This window comes from Pleurodeles waltl, chromosome 1_2 (genome assembly GCF_031143425.1).
Source record: "Pleurodeles waltl isolate 20211129_DDA chromosome 1_2, aPleWal1.hap1.20221129, whole genome shotgun sequence".
Lineage (NCBI taxonomy): Eukaryota > Metazoa > Chordata > Amphibia > Caudata > Salamandridae > Pleurodeles > Pleurodeles waltl.
Window position 1 is genome coordinate 623,303,272 of NC_090437.1, and position 23,899 is coordinate 623,327,170.

The window sequence follows — 23,899 nt, forward strand, 5'->3', positions numbered from 1 at the left end:
TTATGGGGCATGGATTTATGGGTACATTAATCCCAAACCCTTACAGAATGTAGAAAATGAGTTTTACACTTGCTTTTAGCAGTCCCGAAATCTACCTCTAATTTCATTCGACATGAGGAATACGGGATGTCTTATATTTCTGATATTATTAGAGGTTGCCCCATTATAGGTTACGGCTTTCAATTTGGCCTAAAAAAGGAAACTGCTTTCTTAAGAGCTGGTTAAAGGATTGTTTAAAGTTGGATAATGTTCTACATCAGAGGTTCCCAACATGTAGTCCCCGGACCCCCAGCGGTCCGTGGCACATTCCCAGGGGGTTCACAGCCCTGGACCAGCAGGAAGGCACTTCTCCAGCTGGGACCTCTGGCAGAAACACATGTGTTTTTATATTTATTACTTCCTTTTGCAGCAGTTTTAAAAGAACTGCAAAGTTCCTTGTGCATCCAGCATCTCTGTACAACAATAAAAGCGTCAGAATAATTCTGGTGATTAATGCACCCGCTGGAGAGAGATGGGAGTTTCATCAAGTGGCAGTTTTGACTCATCTAAGGTAGCACATTTGGTTAATATGCCTGCTGCAAAGAATGTGTATCATGCAAAGAACAATATTTTATGTGCATTGCACAATGAGTTACTGCTTTTGTCACAGAGATTATTTTGTTACTGTGTAGTTCATAAATTACAATTGTAATCTACGACAGTGAGCTATGAACAGCCATCAAAGAGTTGCAGGCAAACTGCATGGCACAAATCAGTAAGTTATGTTTTCTTTCAAATCTTTCATATAGCCTTAGAACCCGCCGTAGCGGGCTCTACCGGCTATTAAAGGCCCGCTCCCCGCGTTAAATGCCCGAGCCGAAGGCGAAGGCATTTAACAAGGGAGAGGGACTTTAATAGCCGGTAGAGCCCGCTACGGCTGGTTCTAAGGCTATTAGAACATTCTGCCACACAGGGCAGAATGTTCTATTAAAAAAAAAAAATGTTCACGGAGCCCGAGGGGATTTAAATCCCCTCGGGCTCCGTGAGGCTTTGTTCACAGCTGTTGCTGTGAACAAAGCGAACATTGGAATGTTGGCGCTGCGGGCTTTTACCGGCCAGTAAAAGCCCGCAGCACTCCATTGTTTTCAATGGAGCCTCCAGCATTCCAATGTTCTAATTTTCCTTATGCTGCTAAAAAAAAGGATTTGCTTGGCTAGAAATACATTCTTCATATTAAAATCAACGCTAAGCAATGCGTTATGTTCTGAATAATGAGTCTGTGCTTCTCAAGCCCAAGCACTCCTAGAAAAAGCCTACCAGTGTGGATGGCATGTGAATCCTACACCTTGCAGTCCCCTGTAAAGTGCTCGGACTCCCTACACTGGTATGAGAGGTGCTATAAAACAAATGAGTTGCATGTGACGAAAGGGGTAAGGAGAAATGAAAGGCCCTTATGGTTTTACTTCCTTCCCCCCCCCCATATATTTATGTGCAAAATCTTTCTCAGATCTTATGTACCTACAAAGTAAGAACAGAAATCGATTGGGAAATGTAGAATCTGACCTGAGGATTCAGTTTTCCTAAATAAAACCAAACATTGAAAAGTTAGTTGCGGAGATGCTGCGAGAACCTTCCCATTGAAATGTATCGCTTTTTGCATATTTTTTCAATATAAATTAATGATATCTTTAGTAATTCGAGTATTTGTTAGGTGTGTACTTGTTTGTGTATTTTTTGTGAGTTACTGTTTTAGTGTTTTGGAATTAAAATCGTAGAAAGTGCTTGGGGGTCCCCAGCTCCCAGTAATGATTCAGTGGGGGTCCTCAAGGGTCAAAAGGTCAGGAACCACTGTTCTGGGTATTCCCTGGCTTAAACAGGTGAAGCAATTGTTTATGTATTTGGGTGTTCCTGAACTATTTGAAAATCCAGACGGCATTGCTGCGGAAGGGAAATCTAAAATACAGGATAAGCTTCATAAGACCAATGACAGTGAGCGATAGTTAATGTGTTAGGCTCCCCAGTGGAGAAAGATTACTCACCCCTGGTTTTAGCAAAGGCAACTGAACCCTATTTATTAATAGTCAGAAACCCCTAGATTTTATTTAACCCAATGTAGGCTGAATATTTTGCACTTTCTTTTTGCGTTCCTTGTTACTGCTTGGTGGACGAAAACACTGCCCTCTTTTCCTTGTGATAATGTATGAGCACAAAGCAGGCTGCACGCGGTGGTATTTTGTACATTGCATATATCTCAGCAGAAACGGTTTTATTGCCAGTTTTTAACAATTGTAATATCCATTCCATTAAGGATGCACTTCTTTTAATTCAGCAACTTCCATCCGAGTATATATGTTCAGCAGATGTACATTGTATTTCGTATGTCTTAAGAACAGGAAAAACTATGGGCACACACTGTAATTAAAGGAATTGTGGCATCATGTGAAAGCATTTTGTATACATTGATTGTTTTTATTATAATGCTGTACTGTCTTTCTGAAACCTTTGCTTTTATGGCTCAATCGCAGCCGATTAAAACATGATTGCTTGATTGAGTGATGTGGTTATTGTAAATCTGGCTGATGCAGAGTATTTGCCAAAAATTGGCAGATGCCCCCTCCAGTCTTGTTTACTGTGTATACTGGCTACTCGTTCTAAACAGGGCTGTCCGGACATGTGCCACATGTTTCTGTATTCCCCGATCAAACGCATCACTAGTTTACTATCGACCAGAAGCGACTAGATTGTCTTCGAAATGGTGGTCGAGGAGTCATATGAAAGAAAGCCTCACATATTTTTTTAAAGGCCTAAATCGGACGGGAGTTTTGTGTGCTTCTGTTTAGCGTGGACATGACCTGTCAATTAAGGCTGGACTGTTTCTATTGATGTAAAGATCAAGGGTGATTTGCATATGGCCTTTGACTGGGGTAGCTGCAGGAAAACAATATACGAACGTGGCACGGGGTAACTAATTACCAGTGGTTGAATTAAATTCAAGCCACCCATCACCTATGTCTTCCCTCTATATTCGATACGGATACATATATTGTATATATTTATCATTATATATATATATATATATCCGTTCTACTGTAAAGCAGGCCCATTCTCAGCAACGGATAGCTGCGAACTCCCAAGTGTGCGGAGATGCCGATTGTGACCAATTTATAAACCTAAACGACTGCTAAACACCAACAAGGCAGTGTCATCACTTATTGTGGTGTCACTTCATATGACATTACTACACATATGCATTTCATGCACTAATTAGTTCTACAGTCAAGGAAGTGGAACCCGTGCATGAAAACATCCTGCTCAAACATGGCTCTTTTTATTTTTTAGATTTCATAGAAAGCACGATGTAAGTGAGCACGTGACATTTCTGTGGCGTTTCAATAATTTCCAACAGGTTTCAGACAATAACTTACTTTTGGCACATCAATGGCCACCTCCCTCATGGCACTGGGCCGGACATCATTCATGGCTTGCAGGAAGTTGTTGAGAGCGATCACTACTGACCCAGCCACCTCGCTGTCAGGAGGGCTGCCTCGACTTCCCAGGGCTCGCCGCAAAGCATTCAGTCCTGCGGAGAAAGTCAAACGCACAAATATGATTCAGTTCCAACAAATACAAACTCAGTGACTAATTATGTCCTGCCCCCTAGCGAACACCCACGGGCAGGAAACGGACTAGAAGTGATTGACCGGCTCCGTGTTATCGTGCCCTGTTGCACCAGGCACTGCAGAGCAGTAGGAAACGATGCTGTCGCGCGCCCTGCGAGACAGTTCTAGAAGATTCTCCACCCTACATGCCAACAGGCTCGATTCAGGCGGAAGACTGACCAGTTTTTTAAAGCCAACAATGGCTTTAATGTGGCTGTTTCTCGCCTGAAATTGCCTCTGCTCAATAGACGTCAACGGGGAAAATACATTCTATTTCCCCTTCTAAAATGTTGGCATGTCTGCTGCACACTGCAAAACTCACGACCAGTGGACAAACTGCGGAATATCACGGTACTTTTCTGAGTTCCTCTGATGTTTAACCTACAGCTGGTACAGAGATATTAATATTTTGTTTTATCCACAAAGGAAAAGCCATCCAGTTCTCTACCTTTATGTGAGTCTCTCTCAAGTACAGCACACCTCAATCTGGACAATACTGAAGGTTGGTCTCCTTCAAAATATCAGGGGTAAAGGGAAGAGGTGATGATGCAGGGGTCCTCAAAACCCCACATTTGGGTTTGCTCAAGAGGTCCCTGCGGCCCTCTCACATGAATCACCTGTTTTTTTTTTGTGAGGCACCGAAATCTTGTGAGCGAGATCAGTCATTTTAGGGATTTTGTGGCCCTAGGCAACATATAGGTTAGGGGGCCCAGTACAGAAAAATTAAATTGTATTACCCATTTCCTGTTACTTCAAGCATGCATGGTTTCAAACAATACTAGATTAAATGGTAAACGTGAACAGGCTCACAAAAAAACAGCTGAAATACATTTTACTTGGGACCTCAAAAATCCTCAAAATGTCAAGGGGTAGAGAGACAAAGTAGGAGGTAGAAGCAGGCAGAGCGGGAGAGAGGTTTAGATAGAGAAATACAATTGACATGAGTCAAATAAAGAGGAAAGTTCACGTTCCCAGGGGGCTACTTGGGAGGTGGGTGCCCTGGCCAATTGCCCACTTTGCCTATGCCTTAAAACATCTCTGAGATGAAAAGAAAAAAAACATCTCCTCACATATAACGCTTCAGTCTTCTGGCTAGGGACAGCCGTATGATGGACAAAATGTTGTGGGCGTTGCTATCAATCTAGGGTCCCGATCACTCCGAAGGTTACCTTCACCCAGACAAAAATCAGAGCTCCCCTTCCTAATTGAGTACACCACAAAACTTTTAAAAATGTATATGGTGCCCTACCTTACGATAAAGTGGCAAGGGGCGGGGATTAAATACCAACCCTAAACACACAAATCTATGCAGCACAGGCTCATTTCACAATATATTGTCTCCACCATGAGCCATGTGCATCTAAATCTGGGCTCCCTTCAAGTTGCAGGTCACTGGATTTTAAAGAATGTCAATCGTGCCATTTGCATTTTCCAGAAGCTGAGCAACCTAAGCTCTGTTGGGGCTGCAGGTGCTCAGACATCCCATGTTCAAGTGGCCAAAAGCTTTTTGGAAAATGTGCTCACAAACTAATTTGAAACAACTGGTGGAAGAGTCTTGCATTCCAACCTCCCTACCATATTAACAAAAGCCAAGCACCCATAAAGATTTTCAGCTATCATTCAGTCACACCTGTAAGTTCCAAATCTTGCACTGCATCGGAATCTTGCAATTAATGCACTCGACTATATATTTCTATTAGGGTGCCATTACCCCAGTCGTCTTGGAGTTCTCAACTATTAATTTGAACAGTGAACTATTTCTGAGTTATAACCTAAAATTCAACCATCATTCTTCTAAAAAACAATTTAACCCACATTTAGGTCATCAAAAGGTCTACCATTTTTTCCTGACTGCAACTCAGATGCCAGGGAGCAACTGGTGAATGTGCTTAAGAGTTAGGTGGGCTCCTCCTCCTGGCCAAAGTCTGTTCAGTGCAGCAAAAGTGAAGACTTACAAAGAGTTTAGCTCACCTCCATAAATTGTCTCCTAACTTCCTTTGACAATCTGGAGTTGTTAAAAAAGGTGTAATAAAACTTCAATGTTGTCCCTCACCTTCTGCAGCCCATCCATGAGTTTCAGACGCAGTAATGTTGGACAGTTTTGTGGTAGAATGTTGTTCCTTTGTAGTAATCGTTACCGGCTGTATGAGCTTAAATTAGGCATACACAGAGGTCCTTTTAATAGCACACGCTCTCAAGTCTCTGTTCTTTATATATATTGTTTTTTATAGTGCTGCATACCTCTCAGCCACAGGAGACTATGCTGTCATAAGTGCACTGAGGCTTGTCCTTGGTGGGTGAAAGACAGCAATGACTTTTGGAGTTTCTTTTTTACTATTTGTGGTGTAAGGCTTCTCACCTCAAGAAGAATCCATTGTTGTTCAGCTGCCCGGCTCCCTCTGCAGTGTTGGATCATCACTGGAGGCGCCTCAGGCCAGTTAAATTGGGGAAGGCCCTTAAAACAGCTCTTGGTAACACTGCAGCTGACTGCTTCTTAACTTTAGGGCCTTGGTGTTGTGGTGCAGCCCTCAGTAGAGGGCCGCACTGTGTCTCTCTTTCTCACCTCCAGTCTGTGGTGTTATTCTGTTTCCTTCCATGGTGACAGACCTATTATTGGCCACAGTCAGTTTCTGTTGAACAGTGAGGCGGGAGAGGACCTCTGACATCTCACCCACCTTTGGGCATGATCCAGTGTTCTGCAAAGAGCACAGTGCTGGACAGCGCTAGGGCAGATGGTGCATGTGGTGGAATAGAGCCTTCAATGGGTGGCGTTCTCGTCCAGGGTTGCAAGTGTCTCTGCGGGAATCTGATGTCTTGCCTCGCCTCTTTTCAAGGACCCAGGCCTTATTTGCTGACAGACTGGAAAGCGTTGTAGCTCTAAGGGCATTTGAGGTGAGTCAACATCCAGCAACCAACTGAGTCTGAATAATGGGCTGGTAGGCAGGTTGACAGCATTTTCATTTTTCCACTAGGTCTAAGGTGACGCGTCGTTGAGAGTAGAACTGAGCATTAGGTGAGTGCATTCAACAAGCACTGCAACTGTTTGTGGAGCTAGTGGGGTGGAATTTGTGTAGGTGTCTAGCCTGGCCAGGATCAAAGCCTTGTCTGCTTTTAGGGTAGGGTGCGCAGATCTCATGTCACCACATTGTCTCCTTCCCCAATCAACATGGAGGTTGCTGCAGCCCTGAAGATGCCTCATGTTGCCCAGAACCGATGGTGGCAGGATTTTAGCTGTTGCCATCGTTGTGTCTTGTGTCGCAGATTTCGCAACACAAAGAGCAACATGGACACTAGATGTTATATAGCTGGAGTTTGGGCATGTGCTTACAAGCTTCTCTTTATTGTCCTGGTTACATGAACTGTGATACGGCTGGTGGAAGGCTGTAGGCAAAGTGTGAGAGACCACCCTTTTAAAAAGAGGGGAGCTGTGCTTGAAGTATCCTCAATATAAAGGGTCTCACATATGTCCAGGCAGACAACGAATTAGGTAGAGTATTTTTAAACTGCCCTTTCCGTATTATTTTAAGAGTTTAATATTTTTATTGCAAAATAAGACACTAAGACGATTCCGAATAATTAAACGTTCATCTATTACAAAACAGCACTTGTCAAATAATACTAGGCGAAAGGTAAAAAATTATAAGGCCCAGAGGATTAAATATGCATCCTAGCTAAGCGAAGAAGCTTAAGAGAGGACACACTACTTCAGTTCAATTATGTTCACAACAAAGGACAAAAAAGACAAAAACACTTTAGAGTTGCAGTATAAACCATAAATACATAACTCATAATCACTCTTTAGCCAAAAGGAAGAAGAAATAATTAAGCAGGCCGATTAACTAAGTAACACAAACTGTACTCTCAGTAGGCAAATCTAGGCCAGTCGCACTGTGTCAGCAACGGACACGGACTTCTGCTGCAGCTCAAGTGCCTAGCATTGATTCCTCAGACCTACCCTCGCCTTGGAGACTATTTCACCTTGAAGGGGGCTCCAAAAAGAAAATTTGCCTTCCCTGTCTTCCTTGCCAGCTGGAGTCTTGGTAGTAAGTTCTGATCACAGATAATTGACCATTTAAATTTAAACCTAACACTTCTGTTAAAGAAATAACTTTAACATTATCAAATCAGCTGTATCCTGTGGGATTGCTGCCTCTATGGTCATCATTGATGAGACCCTTTCAGCACGTTCAACTACATTTTCCAGCAGTGATCCACCATCCAGCCACTAGTGTCTCTGATTCTTATTTTCTAGATCTCGAACTGTACATTCCACTTTACACTCCAACCAGCCGCCTTAGAATCATGTTTGGAGTCAGAGATAATAGGACATTGGCTAGGAGAATTTCTGAAGTTTCTGCATTGTAGCATTAACATGGACTAACCTCTTAACAGTATAGAGTTACTGTGGTTGGGGCCTTCTAGGGATCAACCCCTTAGCTCCCAACAGTGGACAGGGACATCAGGAAAAATAATTTATGCTTCTCCAGCAGAGAGTCTGTTTGTTCTCTTTAGAAGACATCCCAAAGTGCACATCTCAGTCTGATCCCACCTGGTGGACGCACACTTCCAGCTATTTAAAATATTAACATAGAGTGACCTTTGGGTCAGCCCTTTGCTCTTGAGTGGACGCTTTTTTTGCCCACCTGATTTCCCTGCTTCTTATTTGTTGGTTTTCTTCCCTATTCTTTGTTTGTCCTCCCTCTGGAGCATTTTCTCTTTAATGTTTTCTGACTGGATGACTTATGCCCTTCCACTTCTTGCTTTCAGGGAACTACTTTTTAGGTCTCACTTATAAGGCAGTGCAAGCTATCTATAGGCGAAAATACCTTCTGTCACCTTATAGTGGGCTTAGAGCCAGCCCATTATCTACCATCTGGTTGACATTGTCACCCTCATTTGCTTGGTTCATATTCATTAGCTTGTGTGGATTTTCTTTCCTCTTCTTGTGTCTGTCCCTCCCCTGGAGCATGAACAAATTACTTACGCCCTTTGACTGCTCAATATTCAGGTGCTACTTTTTTCTTTTTGTTTAAGCGCTCCACAAGAGTGCATATGTTTCCCAGCTGTCCCCCTCATGCACTCCATGCTGCACAGTATCAGGTATGCTATACAGCACAGCGGAAAAAATAAAATAAACACTGGCAAAGCCAATTGGTCACAAAGGTGAGATCATTGCTTGTTTCTTGTTCTTCGAGTGCTCCATGGGCCTGCAAGTGTTGTGTTTTTCTTTCCTGTGTGTGCAGATTTCCCCTTAAATTACCCCCATTCAACTGCTTACCTTGCTGGCATGTTTTATTGGTTTAAAAAACACGCTTCTCCAACCCTCTTTCTCTTCGTTCTCTGAATTCTCAACACCCAGCCATGGTGATTTCGTACCCCCACTTTTTTACTCCTCTATGTCAGATCTTCTCCTCCCTCTATATCTGTTCTTGTTTTACCTTTTTTCGTTTAAGGGATTGAAAGCTGCAGCTTGCTGCCTGGAAGCTACACCTTGCTGCCCGGCAGCTCCTTTCTTAACAGACGCTTTTGGGAACACTTTTTATTATTTTGTTAAAAGGTACCACTCCAAGTCAGGCGCTGGCTATGTGGAATGGTAAATAAAAAATGGATGCGCCATGCTGTGTGTATTTGCATGTATGGTGACATATGAACACGTCTCCGCACTGCATCTCCCTAGAATCACAATGCAATTTGTTTTGCTTGTATTGTTCAGAATCTACAAACAAGCATTTTTGTTTTTTGCAGATGGGGAATAGCATTGGCAAAAGGCATTACCAATGGCGATAGGTATGCATTGCTTTTAAAAGGCATGGCCGAATGAATGGCTTTGAAAATGCTTGTTTGTATTAAGAAAGTTGTCTAAAATAACGTAATTTCTTGTTAAGTATCAACGCCAGAAACTGAACCGAATACACTGACGCATTAACTAGTATTTGTGAGACAAAATATAGTACTGTTCCAATTAATTTCGTTTAAAAAAAAGTTTGGGGCCCTTGTAAAGGAAACCACAGTACAAATGATAATTATTCAGAAACGCAAATATGTCTTCACTTTATAGAAATGTTTCCCAGGTGTGCAGGTTGATGAGACATGCGATAAAAGTAATACGCTGTTATGGTTAAACTCATTTGAAGGCACCCAACAAAATTCCACATTCCATTTCAGTAACTTAAGCTGAAACCGCAATGTGCAAAAGTGTTAGAGAAATTGACATAAACAATTTGGTGGAAGTAATATTAATTCAATCGAACCACAAATGTTATTCTTTACATTGACTTGCTAATGCTACGTCCTCATGAATTTCTATTTTAAAAGCAATATATTTTCATTCACCTTTATGTGCTAGGCCAAAAAGTACTTCATTCTTTAGTAAACAACATGATGTATTTTACGCTAAGAGATACAAAAAAAATAAATAGCGAATCAAATCATTGAAAGCAAACTTTTGAAGTTTCGAAGTTAAATATTCCTTTTTAGGTGGGGAAAAAATTGTTAACTCGCCATAGAAAACAACAAAGATGCTAATAGGCCTCGTCTATACGACAGCTACTGGCTTTGGCAACGTGTTTTAGCCACGTTGTACACCAGCGTGGCTGTTGTTCAGCATAGCTAAAAGTTAGTGGTGTGGAGTATATTGGAGTGAAGCAGATTGGGGCAGAATGGAATGGGGTATATTGGAGTGGAGTAGAGTGGAGTGGGGTAGATTGGCATTGAGTGGAGTGGAGTGGGGTGGGGTAGACTGGCGTAGAGGCAGGTAGATTGGGGTTGAGTGGAGTAGATTATAGTGGGCTAGTTTGAAGTGGTGGCAGATTTCAGTGGGGTAGAGTGGAGTGGGTAGATTGGGGTTGAGTGGTGTGGGGTAGAGTGGGATAGAATGGGATAGGGTAGACTGGACTGAAGTAGAGTGGAGTAGATTGGAATGGGGTAGATTGGGGTGGGGTAGACTGGTGGTGGATTGGAGTGGGGTAGATTGTGGTACATTGGGGGTGCGTAGAGTGGAGTACATAGGAGTGAAGTTGGATAGATTACAGTGGAGAGTGGAGTGGAGTAGATTGGGGACGAGTGGGGTAGAGTGGAGTGGGGTAGACTGGAGTGAAGTATGCTGGAGTGGTGCAGATTGGAAAGGAGTGGGCTAGATTAGAGTGGAGTGGGCTAGATTAGAGTGGAGTGGGGTAGATTAGGATGGAGTGGGGTAGATTAGGATGGTTTAGGGTAGATTAGGGTGGAGTGGGGTAGATTAGGGTGGACTGGCGCTGGGTAGACTGGGGTAGAGTGGAGGTTGGAGTGAGGCAGATTAGGGTGCAGTAGATTGGATGGATTAATGTTGGGTAGATTAGAGAGGGGTAGATTGGAGTGAAATAGACTGAGTGGGGTACTTTAGAAAGGGGTAGATCATGGTAGATTGAAGTGGAGTAGATTGGTGTGGAGTGGAGTAGAGTGGAGTGGAGCAGATTGGTGTACATTAGAGTGGGATAGAGTGGAGTGGGAAGGGCTAGGGTAGATTAGAGTGTGGTGGAGTGGGGTAGACTGAAGTGGAGTAGATTGTGGTAGGGCAGAATGGGGTGGAGTGGTATAGATTACACTGGGGTGGACTGGATTGTGGTGGAGTGGGTTTGGCTGTGGGTTTGACTGCAGTGGATTTGGGCAGATTAGAGTGGGTTACATTGGTGTAGAATGGAGTGTGGTAGACTGGGGAAAAGTGTAGTAAACTGGAGTGGGGTAGACTGGGTGGATGGGAATGGGGCAGATTGAGTGGAGTGGGGTATATCGTGGTAGATTGGATTGGAGTGGGGTACTTTGGAGTGGAGAATGGAGTTAAGTGGGGTAGACTGTAGTAGATTGAAACTGAGGTAGATTGGAGTGGGGTAGAGTGGAGCAGACTGGAGTGGAGTGGGATAGATTGTAGTGAAGTGGAGGTTGGAGTGGAGTGTCCTAAACTGGAATGGAGTGGGGTAGATTGGAGTGGTGTAGATTGGGGTCTAGAGGGGTAGAGTGGAGTGGGTACACTGGAATAAACTGGGGAAGAGTGGATCAGAGTGGGGCAGATTTGAGTGGAGTGCGGTAGACTGGGGTAGAATGAAGTGGGGTAGGGTGAGGTGTGGTTGTTTGGGTTAGATTGGAGTGGGGTAGATTTGACAGGAGTAGAGTGGGGTAGATTGGAGTGGAGCAGATTCTTGTGAGGTAGCTCGGAGTGGAATAGATTGGGTTGGCGTGGGGCAGAATGGGGTAGACTGTAGTGAAGTGGGGTAGACTGGATTGTAAATGACTGAAGTGGGGTAGACAGGATTGTAGATGACTGAAATGGGGTAAATTAGAGTGGGCTAGATTGGAATTAGAGTGGAGTGGGATAGAGTGGAGTGGGATATATTGGGGTAGGGTTGAATGTGGTTGATTGGGGGTAGATGTAAGTGGGGTAGATTAGGGTGGAGTAGTTTGTAGTGAGATGGGGTAGATTAGGGTGGGGTGGAGTAGATTGGAGTGGGGTGGATTGAGGTACATTGGTTTAGACTGGAGTGGGATAGATTGGATGGAATGGGGCAGACTGGAGTGGGGTATATTTGAAGTGCAGTATATTGGGGCCAATTGGAGTTTTGTACACTGGAGTGGTGTGGGGTAAGAGGTGTGGAGTGTAGGGGCGTATAGTGGAGTGCCGCAGAGTATAGTAGTGTGGTGTGTTGTGGCATGGAGTTGAATGGTGTGTTGTAGAATGTCTTAGAGTGAGGGGACAGGGTGGAGTGGCATGTAGTAGACTGGAGTGCCGTACTGTGGAAGGGCATAGAGTGAAGTTGAGTGTCATAGAGTGAGTGCTGTAAAGTGGAGTACTGTAGTGTTCAGTATGCATGGTATGGTAGTGTACTGCCATTACAGAGAAAACATTTTCAACTGAAATGACCATTACATTTGCAGTGAAGAGACATACAGATTTACTGTGCACAAACGATTATGTGTGGAAATGTCATCACCTAATGTACTGATGTGTTTTGATCATATTCAAATATTTGTTTCCACCACACTTCAGAATTACAAAAAAATGTGCTTCATTTGCACGTTTGTAATTCTGATATATTCTGAAATATTAGAACAGTTCATTTTATTTTGTTGTGTGTCAGAAAAAATTACATCCTACGCCCGCTCCTGTCACAAGGCTACTCAGGTGGATTGTCGCATAACTTCTCTCACTTTGAAGTCAAAGAAAGAAAAGTAAACAGCAAGCTCCTCCAGAAGACAGAGGCTGCCATTTGACCTCTGTCTTTTGATGCACAGCACAGTAAATATGACAAGATGAGAACAAGACCTAAATGCTTGTTTACAGAAAACGAGTACTCAGAAGGATATAGTAATCAAGGGATCCTCTTGGGACAGACAAACTCAAGTTGGACAGCCTCTAGCAAAAAAAAAACAGCAAATAGAAAGCAAGCAACTGAGCTACAAACCACAAAACCAACATTATGCAATGAGAGAAACGCATTCCCAGGGAAACTTTCAGAAAGCCCACAAGTTGTGACCATACCAGACAACTGGGCTGTCTGGTAGGCTTTGACATAAAAATTTACTTATATACCACAGAGGGTAACCCAAAAACCGACGAGCTGGGTAGAAAGTAATCAATACATACAACAATGCCCAGACAGGGCAGGAACAACAAATTATTTGTAGCTCATAAAACAACATAGGTGAACAGAAACACTATTTATTCATATAAATATAAATATACTAAAAGAGTCTAAATCAATTCCTTCAATCCTCCAAAGGTTCTATGCAGAAACCAATCCAAACTATGATATAACCGTTGACGTTTCGACCCCTCTATATCTTGGGCCACATCACAGCTCCACATTGGGTCTTCATCAGGACTAGTATGATGGGAGTCCCTAAAACATCACAACAACTCAATCAGAAGACCATCGCTTATATTCTAGCCACCTTTGTTGTATAACAACACTAATCAAAACTTACCTAAATATATCCTCTGACTCGTCCACTTTTTTCTTTATATATTTATGAGGGGATCAAATCTAAAACAACAAACCATTTAATATCACCCCAATCTCTCATATTACAACCTTTACAAATAAGGAATAAACCAACAAAGAAACAACAACCTACTCACCTTCTTCCAAAATGCCATTTGCCCCCATCAATCAGGTCACCAGTCAACTCCAATGCACTATAAAAATTGCAGTCAAACACAACACATTACCACATATCAATCAATAAATACCAATACCAATCACTAAAACCTCAATAAAATATCCCAGTGCAACCTTGCTTAACAATACCACTCAATAAATGTTCACATAATATCCTATTACTATATTTCTTACAATGCCATACATCACATACCTCCAGTTCCCATACTAACAAATTATTTGGGAACTGGTGGTATTGTTAAGCAAGGTTGCACTGGGATATTTTATTGAGGTTTTAGTGATTGGTATTGGTATTTATTGATTGATATGTGGTAATATGTTGTGTTTGGTTGCAATTTTTATAGTGCATTGGAGTTGACTGGTGACCTGATATATGGGGGCAAATGGCATTTTGGAAGAAGGTGAGTAGGTTGTTGTTTCTTTGTTGGTTTATTCCTTATTTGTAAAGGTTGAAATATGAGAGATTGGGGTGATATTAAATGGTTTTATGTGGTTTGTTGTTTTAGATTTGATCCCCTCATAAATATATAAAGAAAAAAAGTGGACGAGTCAGAGGATATATTTAGGTAAGTTTTGATTAGTGTTGTTATACAACAAAGGTGGCTAGAATATAAGCGATGGTCTTCTGATTGAGTTGTTGTGATGTTTTAGGGACTCCCATCATACTAGTCCTGATGAAGACCCAATGTGGAGCTGTGATGTGGCCCAAGATATAGAGGGGTCGAAACGTCGACGGTTATATCATACTTTGGATTGGTTTCTGCATAGAACCTGTGGAGGATTGAAGGAATTGATTTAGACTCTTTTAGTATCAGGAATGGAGTCAATGCAGCAAAATAGAACCAACGGGCTGTTTTTAATGTTTTTTGTATAGGTGTTTTGATCTATTTGAATATGTATTATTCTTCTTTCTATTTATCACAAGCACTTTTTCTCACACTATCTTTCTCTCGGTGTGCTGTTTTTTAGATGGGTTGTCCGTATAATATATTAAATTGATATTTATGTGAAAGTAAATGAATGAATATATGTATATCTATATGAATAAATAGTGTTTCTGTTCACCTATGTTGTTTTCTGAGCTATAAATAATTTGTTGTTCCTTCCCTGTCTGGGCATTGTTGTATGTATTGGTTGACATAAAAATTGGCCTGATGTGCTACTTATCAGCTGCCAATGTACCATTCCATCTGTTTGTAAAAAACAATCTGATTGAGTCACAATCCGACCTACCTAATTATTTATTCATTAGTTAAGTCCCAAATTGCAACCACTTCTCATTAGTCAGACACACAGGAATGGTAGCCTGCAAGGGTCAGCAAGCCAGCATGCCTACCACTGATTTTCAATAAAGAAAACTCTTGTCAAGTGCAGCCCGTTTTCCTTAAAGATTCTGGACTAAGTTTGAAAACGAAAGTTTAGATTTTTTTAAGTTTGAGAGTTGACAGTAGTCTACTCCCCAACAAATGTTTTTTTTGTTTTTAAATATATATATTCCCAAAGGGGGAGGTGTTCCAAGTAGACTCCTTCCCTTTTACGAATGGGTTACCACAGAAACTTGGGCATCGGTAACGTTCTTCGGTCTACCCCTGAAATTTCAGTCCTAAGTCACTGTTACTTATGGAGAGGAATCACTACTTGGAAGGGACGCCTACATCACACCCCCTTTGGAAAAGCAATTGTTTATCCATATGTAAACCAACTTTAGGAGTCAGAATTAAAGGCAACAACTCCTAAAATGGATTAATACACTGCAAAAAAATATTTTTCAAGTTGCAAACTCCAAATCAGAGCATTTGCGACAATACAAATGCTTTGTACTTCTTTCCAAATATTACTTCTCTTACCCATCTACAAAAAGGAGAATGGGGAAGCATTGAATGAGACACAGAAGATGTGCATAAGTAAACACAAAGGAACACAACAGCAAATGGCAACAAGCACAGGCAAAAACTGCTACAATGAAAAAGTAAAACATTGTTTTCGGTTTCCTCCGTACAATGCAATGCAAGAAATAAATGTAATGTGTGATGCTTATGCGCGCTTTTCAGATGTAAAATAACCTCACATGCATTAGAATTAAGACACTCCATAGGAAGCAATATTATACACCGAACATCCATTAGCATAAAGTGAGAGCAAAATACTGCTATGGGCAGAGCCAAAGCCTACTACAGGGAATTTGAAAGAACTGGTGACAATACGTAAACAGAGTGATGCTCTATGAAGCCAGACTTAAAAAGCAGTAAGGGCAAAAACTAAAACAAAAAAACAAGTATTTAGAAGGAATATAGACTATAGAAGGGGAGGGGAGTGGAGACAGTGCAGCAAAAGGAAATTAAACAAGCACTAGCAAAGCCAATAGGTTTCGCCTATTCAAGGTCTATTGGCTTTGTCAGTGTTATTTTAGATATTTTGCACAGCAGCGCAAGCTGCAGTGCAACATGGCTTACGGTTTAAAATAATAAAAACGTTATGAGGCGACCAACGGTGACCGCTTCACAGCGATTTTGATCCCTTTAAACTAAGTTATGTGTGCATGAACCCTGTGAGTGAGCCGAAGGAGGGCAGAGAGTACATGGAAAAAAAAGAGGTGCTAGAGGTTTGGTCACAAGGGATATCTAGTCCTGTAGTCCATAACAGCATTCCTTCCATATTCTTTTTTTTTTTTTTTTAAATAAGTTTATTAAACATTATGCACACACAACAATACGTTTTGCTATTGATAATTTTTCGATCTGTTTACACACATTTATAAGCTTGTACAGCGCAATTGCGCAATGAAGTACCAAAAATACCACTTAAAACTGCAACCAAATGACTGAAGTCACAACTAGACACCACCAATATCACACCTGGTTCTGGCTACACCAATTGGAGGGTGGGGGGGAAATGAGAAAGATCCAACTATTGTGTATGGGGGCCAGGGAATCACAATTGCGGTATGAGTTGTGGGGCAGGATAGGGCGCAGAGCCATTCTAGAGATAATCAAAGCAAGGCATGAAGTGCATGAGAGCGTGGCCTTAGAGGGAGCATCCGGAAGTGTTACAACATTACATTAGGGGGGGATATGAGGAGGTTAATATAAAGAATAGGTGATGGTGGGGCAACTGAGGATAACGTGTTATAGTTTTTAAACAGAAAAATAATACCAATACAATTACTGGTTTTAGGGGGGGTATGTGTCATCCCTATTTTCGATTGCCACCACAAAAGTGTCCCAAACTTCGGGGCCATCCTGTAGTAGGCCTTTATATTGTAGTAAGCGTAGTGTCTGAGCTTCGGCTTGTGAGCGACTGTGTAAGTCGCGAAGCCAAGCAGAATGAGATGGAACGTGTGGGGCCTTCCAGTGCGTAGCTATTAGGCACTTGAAGATAACAAATGCTAGATCAATAAATCTGTGTAGATGTTTATCGTCTGTGGCGCGTTGACGTATGCCAAGTAAACAAGAGTCTGGGGTGGGCAACAGAATATGGGAAGAAATGTCTGCTGTGACGTCTGTAACCCGATGCCAAGCCGAGTTTATTGAATGGCAGCTCCAGACCATGTGGTAAAAGTCTGCTGCCGGAGTAGCGCATCTAGGACATGTCGGGTTTGCGCTCGGGTATATTCTTTGAATACGGGCCGGGGATAAGTATGAGTGGTGAATATAATTGAATTGGGTGTAACGCAAACAAGGATTACAGGATATTGACTTGATCATTGTAAGAGCCGCGACCCAAGTTTTTTGTGGTAATTGTGAAGGGAGGACAGAATCCCAGCGTGCTTTAGCGAGCGGTAAGGCAGAGCAGACTTCAGCTAGCAGTTCTTTATATAGTTTAGTTATGATGCCTTTTGTGCTACCTATGGTAAGGATAGTGGTGAGTAATTGTGACTCGGTGGTTCGTTGTTGCCAGATCCCCAAAGGTTGTTAAGTAGCCGTTTAGTGGCGCTATACGTCAAAAAGGCTCCTGTGTGCATAGCCCCAGCGGCCACTAGGTCCGCGAAGGTGCGCATTTTGGAGCTAGAGTAGTAGTCACCCACATTCAGTGTACTTATGTCCCGTGTATCGTGGTGTGATGAGAGTATTTGGGTGCCCGGCAACTGGAGCAGTGGTAACAGAGGGGAATAAGGAGGTGAGGGGGTCTAACTTTGAACGTATCTACGCCAGCAGAAACGAGCTGCTTCCAACAATATAAGTTTTGAGGGTAGGCGGTTAGGACCGGATAAAAGAGAGGACAGTAACGTTTGCGGGGCTATATATGCCTGCAGCATTATACATTCGGGAGGGGGAGCATTCCTTCCAAATTGTTACCCATATTCCTCTGTCATAAACAAGAAGATGAGGCCCTGCGCAGGAAGGAAGGACACTTTAGAAGCAGGAGTGTCACATATAAAAAAGGTGCGTTCTGGCTGCCAGGGAGCAGGGCGGCTATCACAACACCCTGCTTAAACACTCTATGCAACTCCCTAATCACACCCTGCCGCCAGAGAACAGGTCTGAATGCAGTTGTAAAACATGCCAGAGAAAAGTCAAGGCACGAAGCACATGCTCATAACTGCATAAATGTCTGTTCAGCACATTTGCGCAGTAATAATAAGTTTGATCTTTCTGCTACAACTGTCGTTCCGACTTTGGCACTGGGGAACCAGGTTGGGGCATTGGCTAAATAACCTGTTTTTCTGGGCGAATTACTTTATCTCTTGGTGTCTATAAAATGAATGTGATCTATGAAGTGCTGGTTGTAATTGAAAAAAAAATGTACCTGCAAAACGACAAGTAGCTAGCAGAAGGACATTTGTCAGTAGCTACTGGCAGTGACCGGAAGCTGTACTTTATCCAGACTTCACACGACAGCATGGACTGCAAAAGCAGAGCAGGAAGTCAAAGCAGACAACGCACTGTCCAATCAGAAACTGATATATTAGAGCGACGTTCGAATAAGCCAATGGTAAGTTCAGGTAAGTAAGGGGCGGGTTCTAAGCCCATTTTCAGATTTCTTTTTTTTTATTAACAAAAGGCTTCCCAAGCACAGCTTGCAAGCGCACGCCCTGCAGGCAAAACCTAAAAATCTTATTTGTACATATCCTTTTATATATTACTTTATCATTTTATATTTTATTTCAGTGCATAATTTTTCTTTGCATGTAATATTTTCAGGACAAGATAGTAAACAAAACTGTATTGCTAATCAAACACAGTTTATTTTCTTTTTTTTTTAATGACACCTATTAGGTAATCAAGAATACCTTCCTCGCACCCTCTGCTGCTTTCCACCACAGCAATCATCAATGAATCTATAGCAGGTTTCTCAGCAATCTCAAGACTATCTCTTTGAAGTCAACCCAAAAGAAACAATGCCCCGACCTGACACATCCCTTACACTTTCTTACCAATTTCCAATGGACTCTTCCCGGGAAAACCAACTGAAAGAGTAGCTTTCTGCCATATTTCTGTTTTCAACAAAGAAATTACCTGACACTGCTAAACAGAATTCCACCAAGGATGAGGGTTGAAATTCTTTGCATTCCCAAGTGAGATGATCTATAACAAGTGCTGGCTCAAACTGAGTCTGCACTACGGCTATTGCACTCCACTACTTCCTTTGACACAGTGCACCACTCGACCAAAATTCAGAGACTGATTGACCTTGGGATCCAAGGTTACATCCTGACTGGATCTCCTCCTACTCATCCACCATAATCTTCTTTCTGCATTTTACTCAGCTTCATAAAACGTCTTTGTCAGCCTTTCACCTGGTTCCATTATTTCCCCACTCATTGCCAATACAAATCTCAGCTTTTCTGGACTGTTTCCAAGGGGAGCAGGGTCAAGACTGATTTGGATATGGCTGGGCCCAAACTGGGGTGGCGTGGTGGGCAAAAAAACAATGGATTAAACCCAGATCTTTGTTACTGGGGTGAATGTTTGCATTGTTCAGCATTCCGTCCATCATCTGTTCTTTTTGCTTTTGTCACCCTAAGTGGGAAGGGTATGCCCAGACATGGGTCCTGTGTTCACTGCACCACTGGATTCAAGCTAGCCTGGTCGATGAGGGGTGATACCCTGAAACAGGCCACAGGATGCTTGCTTCCAGTCCAGGAAGAACCTAGCTTGGAAGTTTCGGCTGGACTGTTCCCAGGGGGAGCAAGGTCAAGACTGATTTGCATATGGCTGAGTCCAATCTGGGGTGGTGTGGTGGGCATAAAAACAATGGATTAAACCCAGATTTTTGTGTCTGGTGGCAAATGTTTGCATTGTTCCGCATTCCATCCACCATCTGTTTTTTTTGCTCTTGTCAACCTAAGTGGGAAGGGTATGCACAAATGTGGGTCCTGTGCTCACTGCACCACTGGATTCAAGCTAGCCAGGCTGATGAGTGGTGATACCCCAAAACCAGTCCCAAGATGCTTGTTTCAGGTTCAGAGAAGACCTCATTTAGCAGTTCAGGCTGGACTGTTCCCATGGGGAACAGGGTCAAGACTGATTTGCATATGGCTGGGTCCAAATTGGGGTGGCATGGTGGGTCAAAAAATGAGGGATTAAACCCAGATCTTTGTGACTGGGGGTGAATGTTTGCATTGCTCAGCATTCCGTTCATCATCCGTTCTTTTTGCTCCTATCATAAACAGACACATTAATTTAAAGGAAAATGTATATTACACTACAAGATACATGTGTATATCAGACCATGTCAATATTGCTGCTTCTTTGTTCATATAGCTGAATGTATAGAGGAGGGGTTCACGCCTGCTACGAAAACTTTACAAAGTTTAATGTGTATATATGTATGTATAACCTAATTAGTTAACAAATTTAAGAAAGAAAAATACATTTGCATACTTCACCACAAGACAGATGTGCTCATCAGATGATGTAAATATTGCTGTTTCTATACACATAGGGGCATTTATATAGGTGGTTTACTTCTACCACAAAATCTTTTGAGCTGTATATATATATATATATATATATATATATATATATATATATATAGATATATATATATATATATATAGATATATGTGTGTTGTAAGTTAATTTCCGTACAATTTCCATTAAAAAACTCCCTTAAACCTTTGTCTGATCCCTCCTCTTCCTGACTCATCCTAAACCTTTGACTATTATGACCTCCAAACAACCTTCACAACCCCCCCCCTCCTTTTTAGCCAATTCACACAACTAACAGGCACACACTTGACAATGTGTTCCACACGGTTCACACCAGGGGCCCAGAGGGGTGGCTCTCCTCATACATAAGTCCCTACCATTAGCACATACAAAGGTGGTGTGCGACACCCAGTGGAGGTATATAGTAGTGGAAGGCACACTGGAAGGATTTGTGTACAACATCATCAATGTTTATGTCCCCCCCACTCTAAACCAGTCCACATTGGCTTATATTAGTGAACTGATAGTGGCACTTCCACCTGGGAGGACCATTATTGGTAGGGACTTCAATGATATTATGGAAAGTAGAGACTGGTTTAGCCTAAGAGGGGGCACCCAGAGATGCAGCCTTGGCCTGGGCAACTGGGCAAGAGGGCTGGAACTCACGACACCTGGCGAGTATGGCATCCTAATGTGCTGGAGTACACCCATGCTTCTGCTGCTCACAGGGCCCTGTCTTGTACTGATTATTTGTTCATGCCCAGGAAGACCTTCTTTGATGCCAAGGGGCCCAGATTTTGCCCGAGGGCTATCCGGTCATGTTCCTGTCTTGGTTAATTTTGTTGCAACTCTTCAAGGCAAACGCCCGATCTGGTGCCTGTGTGGGAGACCGTCAAGGCTTACATGAGAGGGGTGGCTCGCTCCCATGTCAAGGGCGTAGAATGTGATAACATTTCTCAGATTGCTGATCTATAAGTCTCTATCCTAGCTCGTGAGCATACAGATCCCCTGGCACTTACCGAAAGGCGTCAGCTGGAACGCGACAGACAGTCACTCTGTCAGTTGAGTCTGTACAAGGCCCGCGGGTGTTGGATACCTCCAACACAGTGAGGGGACAAGTCAAGTAAACTGCTCCACTGGCTCGCCACACACCAGGTGATGTTCCTCATTATTCCCAGAGTTCAAGGAGATTCAGGACAATGGGTCGTGGAGTCCTCGTAGATAGCAGCAGTAATTGCCCAATCCTACCAAAGTTTGTATGAATCCTGGCCTCGCCCAGCTCGGGAGCCAGAGTCTCCAATGGTGGCTGAACTGCCCTTGCATCGCCTTTCTGCTTCCCAGAGAGAGGGGTTGGAGCAGGCCATTACGGCAGCGGAATAGGCAGCTTTGTCCGACTTCAACCCTGGCAAAACACCAGGACCCGATGGGTATCAGATGGAGTTTTATTGCAAGTTCAGCATCAATATAATTTCACCCCTCCTTCGGTTCTTCAACGAGGCAATCAACAGGGGCCACCTTCCTTTCACAGTTGACCACGCCACAACAGTGGTCCTTCCTAAGCCTGGCCAGCCACCATAGACCTGCACTGCCTTCCAGCCAATTTCCCTTCTTAACAGAGAATACAAGATCTACGCCAAAATCTACGAAAACAGGCTCCTGACTGTGAACTCTCCTTTGTCCACCTGGACGAATGTGGGTTTATCCTGCACCGAGAGGACAGACATTGTATCCACTGAGTGCAGGTGGTGCCCTCCTGAATCAAGGCCTTGAGAGTTCCAGCAGCTCTCCTAATTGACTTAGAGAAGGCCTTCAACACCATTGACTAGTCCTTCTTGGAGGAAACATTGAGCCACATGGGCTTTGGACCTTGATTTTGAGCCAATGTTAGAGTCCTGTACGGCGGACCGAGAGCCAGGGTGCGCGGTAATGGTGTGCTGTTGGGTGAATTTTGGGTCGGGTGGGGCACCTGCCAGGGAAGCCAGTTATCCCCACTTCTAGTTGCCTTGATTATAGAACCCTTGGTGACCTAGGTCAGATCTGACGGAAATGTGTGGGTTTCAACTGGGGCCTTGTGCAGTGCGACTTCATTGCCCTTTATGCAGACGGTGTACTGTTGTTTATGTCCCCCCTAGCCGATACGGAGCCTACTGTTCTCCAGATACTGCAGCTCTTCAGAGATGCTTCTGGGTTGCAGGTTAAATGTAGTAAGCCACTGTTGGTTCCATTTCGGGGGTGACTGACAGGATGAGGATTGGCAATCAGATCCCTATCTGCCAGATTAGCTTTCCTTACTTAGAGATATACATCTCCTGGGAGCCAGACCCAATATGGAGCTTGAATTTGGGCCCTGTGACGGGCAAGGTTTGAGAGAATATGAGACGTTGGCCATCTCTCCCTCTGAACATTATGAGCAGAGTTGTAATTTTTAAGATGATGGTCATCACAAAGCTCTTATATGTGATGCAAAATTGCCCTGCATTTATTCCTTAGGCATCGCTCTACGCCATACAGGCTGAAGGCCGCAGGTTCATCTGGGCGGGTGGTCCTTCCAAGGGGCTATGGGGAAGTGTACGCATGCGGCACATGACGGAGGACTGGCCATGGCTGACATGAGGCTTTATAACTGGGCAGCTCAGCTTCTACCTATTAATGACTGCTTCTATGGGGGATGGGATGACCTGGCTTACAGGGAAGAAACTGCTATGTTGGGGCTCGACAATGTGATGGGCATCCTTTATAGTGCTCCTAGCCCCACCACACTACCAGAGGTTACTCAGGTGGTGTTCAGTACATGGCGAGCCGGGCTTCACTGGACTGGGTGGCATTGTTGCTTATCCTTAAGACCCCACAGTGTGAGGCCACGTGGATGGCACAGGTAGCCTCACTAGATGGCTTCCAAAGGTGGGACAGCATAGTTATCTTATGGCTTGGGGATGTTTGGAGGGGGGACTATAGCATGTCGTCCTCCCAGCTCTTTCGATACCTACAGCTCCAACATGCCCTCTCCACCGACCACACTACTTTACGCAAAGTACCTGAATATAGCCCCTTAGAATGTAAGCTCCTAATGTGTCCACTGGGATGGGGTGGGGAGGTTTCAGATTTATCGCTTGCTGGTGGTGCATTTCCCTATGACACTAGAAGCCCTGAGACAGAAGTGGGAGGGCTGGGTGGGAGAGCTGGACGAAGCTGACTGGAGATGCATGTATGGCACCCCACACCCTGGCAATGTCCACCA

General features: G+C 43.3%; 1 protein-coding gene across 1 annotated transcript in view; it reads right to left on the reverse strand.

The window, feature by feature from the left end:
* Positions 1-23,899, reverse strand: part of AFG2A (AFG2 AAA ATPase homolog A) — a 1,603,044-nt gene that overhangs the window by 1,094,955 nt on the left and 484,190 nt on the right. The window contains exon 10 of the mRNA XM_069242390.1: positions 3,405-3,559. Coding sequence (XP_069098491.1) covers positions 3,405-3,559 — 155 coding nt within the window. The remainder of the gene's footprint in view (positions 1-3,404; positions 3,560-23,899) is intronic.